A 4,542-nucleotide genomic window follows, 5' to 3' on the forward strand; every position below is an offset into this window, starting at 1 on the left:
AAAAAAAAAAAATCTTTCAGTAGAATCAATTTCAATGATGCTTTGCTCAAAGTCATGAGAATTTAAGATTGGAATTCTATTTGACATTCTATGAAAAAAATAAAACAAAAAATTACATTTATACCATTTTGGGGACTGTGGCATGCCAAAATATGACTTTTAACATTGCCAAAACAAATAGAAAATTTTTGTTTCTTATCCTTGTGAATAGAAGATTTTTGAACAAAATCAAATAATGGATGACATAATTGAACAAAGTCAAATAATATTATGACAAATGTGTATATTTCTCAATGGATGAGATAATTGATTAATCTCATACTTATGTTTTTGTTTATGAAAATTCATTTAATTTCAACAATTAAAAATATTTTTTATTATAAAATTTTTAATAAATTAAAATTATTAATGAAATTTTTAGTTTATATTTTAATGAGAAAGATAAAATTAAAATAAAATATACTATTATGAATAATTGAACTTTTTTGACAACAACTTATAAAATAAAAAAGGAAATAGGAATTATTTATTAATATTGAAATTTGATATAACAGAATAGTAATTTTCAAAACACGATAAAACTTATTAGTAATTTTCTCACTGTGGTTTATGATTTTTAATATAACAACATGACAGAAGTTACAAGGAAGACAATGACGGATTGGAGTCTTTCTTTTTCACTAACACCAATATTATTCTTAAGAATAAAAGCTCTCTTTGAGTAAAAATGGCATGACTTTTTTTAGAGCTTCCAAAACAGAATCCATACATACAGACATACATCAATTATGAGTAAACATAGCATAACCTGTCCCTCTGTTTGTTATTCCTTTGCTATACTCATAGCGCTAGTATCAATGACAGTTATTAATACTAGTTTGTTAGCCTCAGCATCTACGGCATCATCGTCGTCAATGATAGAAGCGAAAGCTATACTCAATAGCCATTGGTGGGGGAACTTTTCTTCTACAGATCTCTGCAAGCTGTGGGGCATCAATTGCAATGGGGCAGGAGGTGTTGCTCGCATAGACGTTTCTTACAATTGTCCTTATTCTGATTATTGCACTTTCCTCCCCGGAAAGCTTGAAAACATGAACTGGACATCCTTGCCAAATCTTGAATATCTCTATCTCGAGGGGTGTTACTTAACTGGAAGCATCCCTGAGGAAATTGGTTCTCTGTCAAAGCTCACCTTCCTTGATCTCCCCGGCAACAATCTTGAAGGTTTGATCCCTTCATCTATTGGTCAATTGACCAATTTGACCTGGTTGGATCTCTCATCAAATCGACTTAGTGGTCCAATCCCTTCATCTATTGGTCAATTGACCAATTTGACCTGGCTGGATCTCTCATCAAATCGACTTAGTGGTCCAATCCCTTCATCTATTGGTCAATTGACCAATTTGACCGGGCTGGATCTCTCATCAAATCGACTTAGTGGTCCAATCCCTTCATCTATTGGTCAATTGACCAATTTGACCTGGCTGGATCTCTCATCAAATCGACTTAGTGGTCCAATCCCTTCATTTATTGGTCAATTGACCAATTTGACCTGGCTGGATCTCTCATCAAATCGACTTAGTGGTCCAATCCCTTCATCTATTGGTCAATTGACCAATTTGACCTGGCTGGATCTCTCATCAAATCGACTTAGTGGTCCAATCCCTTCATCTATTGGTCAATTGACCAATTTGACCGGGCTGGATCTCTCATCAAATCGACTTACTGGTCCAATCCCTTCAGAAATAGGGAAGCTAAAGAGATTGGTTTGGATGGATTTAAGTGTTAACAACCTTCAAGGTCTAATTCCAGCAGAAAGAGGACATATGACACAATTGGCTCACTTGAATCTTTCCCACAATAATCTCTCTGGCGAGGTCCCCTATAGTCTTTGCTACATAAAAGGTCTTGACCTGTCATACAATCGTCTCAAGGGTCAAATCCCACAACAAAGGTATGATTGTCTACCCCTATATGAAGCAAGAAATTGGTCAAAGAAAAAAATAGTAAAGTTTACTCTTATCATTTCTCTCCCTATCATAGTTTTCCTTGCCTTTCTTGCATTTGGATGTTTTCGTTGCCGTAAGGCCCAAAAAAACAAAATTGAGGCAAGGGCAATGAAAAATGGGGATATTTGCTCGATATGGAATTACGATGGAAGAATTGCATACGAAGACATCGTCAAAGCAACAGACGACTTTGACATCAGACACTGCATTGGAACCGGTGGTTATGGCAGCGTATACAAAGCTCAGTTGCCATCTGGCAAAGTAATTGCATTGAAAAAACTCCATCGTTTGGAAGCAGAGGAGCCAACTTTCGACAAGAGTTTCAGAAATGAGGTGCAAATGTTAACTAATGTAAGGCACCGAAACATAATAAAGCTTTATGGGTTCTGTTTGAACAACAAATGCATGTTCCTGGTGTACGAATACATGGAAAGGGGAAGTTTGTTTTGTTTCCTGAGAAATGATGAGGAAGCTGTTGAATTAGGATGGACTCTAAGGGTAAACATTGTTAAAGCAATAGCACATGCTCTATCCTACCTGCATCATGACTGCAACCCACCTATTGTTCATCGGGATATATCAAGCAACAACATTTTACTGAACTCCAAATTGGAGGCTTTTGTTTCTGACTTTGGCACTGCTAGATTGCTACATCCCGATTCGTCGAATCAAACTATTATTGCAGGCACTTATGGATATATTGCTCCAGGTAGCAAAAAATACTTTTCCTTAATTTCTTTAAACATTAAGTGAAGTGTATGGTTTCTTTCATTGATCTTTTGTTTGTGCAGAACTTGCTTACACAATGGTTGTGACTGAAAAGAGTGACGCTTATAGCTTTGGGGTGGTGGCACTCGAAACAATCATGGGAAGGCATCCTGGAGAACTTCTCTCATCATTGGAATCATTGTCTGCTCAAAACATAATGCTAACTAATGTCTTAGACCCGCGCCTTCTGCCTCCAACTAATCCAATACTTGTGGGGAACATTGTTCTAGTTGCTAGAATGGCAATTGCATGCTTACGCTCTGAGCCGAGATCTCGTCCTACAATGTTGCGCGTATCTCAAGAGTTTCAGTCTTGCAGGAATATTTTCACTACACCTCTCTGTGCAATTTCACTAGTACAAGCAAGGAATGCAGAAATAGATTTTCATCCAATAAATGAATAAAGTCAAAGCTTGTGTTTTTTGTTGAAAAAAAATCCATGTTTAGAAATGTCATGCATTGTTTTTTGTTTCCAAGACTTTGGTTGTTACAACTAATATGTATGAAGGCTGCTATATGTGAACATTTGAATTTCACCTTTAATATTCTAAGTGGCAAACATGTTTTTTGAGACCTATTTTGTCTATGCTAGAGATGTAATATATTGATTGGATCATGATATGTCCAAAAACAAAGGTCTTGCACTAGAATCAATTTCAATGATGCTTTGCTCAAAGTGATTAGGAATTTAAGATTGCAATTCTAGTTACAGGATAAAAATGTGTATATCTAGTTGACATTGTCAAAATGTTCTTATTTTAACACATCTACTACAAAGCAAGCTTTGATGCGTTGCATTCATTTGTGTTGTGAAAGTCATTCATTGTGTAAGAATTCTGAAGAATTTCCGTATATTCAATTGTATTTACTAAACAAATAGAATTCTAATTGATATAGAACACTAATCCTATATAGGAAACAAGAATAAACCTAAACCAATCCTAAATAGGAAACAATATTCACATAATATATACTATACTAATATTATTCTCACACTCCCGCTCAAACTCAAGGTGTTTGGGAAGAAAACACTGAGAGTTTGCCAAGAAGAAACTGAAACCAAGCAGTGGTGTGAGTCTTAGTAAAGAAGTCAGCAAGTTGCAGAGCCGAAAAGATGAAAGGAAGTGAGATAAAGCCAGACTGCAGATGTTGACAAACAAAATGACAATTAATCTCAATGTACTTGGTCCGCTCATGGAAGACAGTGTTATGTGTAATCTGAATAGCACTGCGGTTGTCACAATAGAGGGAGGTCGGGAAAGACTGAGGGACGCCCAAGTCAAAAAGAAGACAACGAAGCCAGATAAATTCAGCAATAGCATGAGCTATAACACGATACTCAGCTTCGGCAGTAGAGTGAGGAACAATAGCTTGTGTCTTGCTTTTCCAAGAGATCAAGGAATCGCCAAGAAGCATACAAAAACCAAAAGTGGACTTGTGATCAGTAACATTACCAGCCCAATCAGAATCAACATGGGCCACCAAATCCATAAAGCAAGTAGAGGATAATAGTAAACCCTGAAAGATAGTACCTGAGAGATAGCGAAGAATCTGAACCAAGGCAGCCTAATGTGTGGAGCGAGGAGCAGAGACAAACTGGTTAACCACATGAACAACATAGGCAAGATCAGGACGAGTAACCGTCAGATAGACTAAGCAACCCCACGAGCTCTCGATATAGAGTAGGATCACCCAGAAGAACACCATCAGTAGTGTTGAGCTTTAGATTAAGCTCAATAGGGGTATCAGAAATCTTAGTGTCAGTA

At 36.6% G+C, this 4,542-nt stretch overlaps 1 protein-coding gene across 1 annotated transcript; it reads left to right on the forward strand.

Annotated features, from left to right (window-relative positions):
• The first annotated feature begins 756 nt into the window (after positions 1-756).
• On the forward strand, positions 757-3,180 carry LOC114273253 (uncharacterized). The gene is made up of 2 exons (XM_082917955.1): positions 757-2,718; positions 2,801-3,180. Exons 1-2 carry the CDS (start codon positions 789-791, stop codon positions 3,178-3,180), a joined length of 2,310 nt encoding a protein of 769 aa, XP_082774081.1. The 5' UTR covers positions 757-788.
• The last annotated feature ends 1,362 nt before the right edge of the window (positions 3,181-4,542 follow it).

Source organism: Camellia sinensis, chromosome 3 (genome assembly GCF_055761805.1).
Source record: "Camellia sinensis isolate YWXY chromosome 3, ASM5576180v1, whole genome shotgun sequence".
NCBI lineage: Eukaryota > Viridiplantae > Streptophyta > Magnoliopsida > Ericales > Theaceae > Camellia > Camellia sinensis.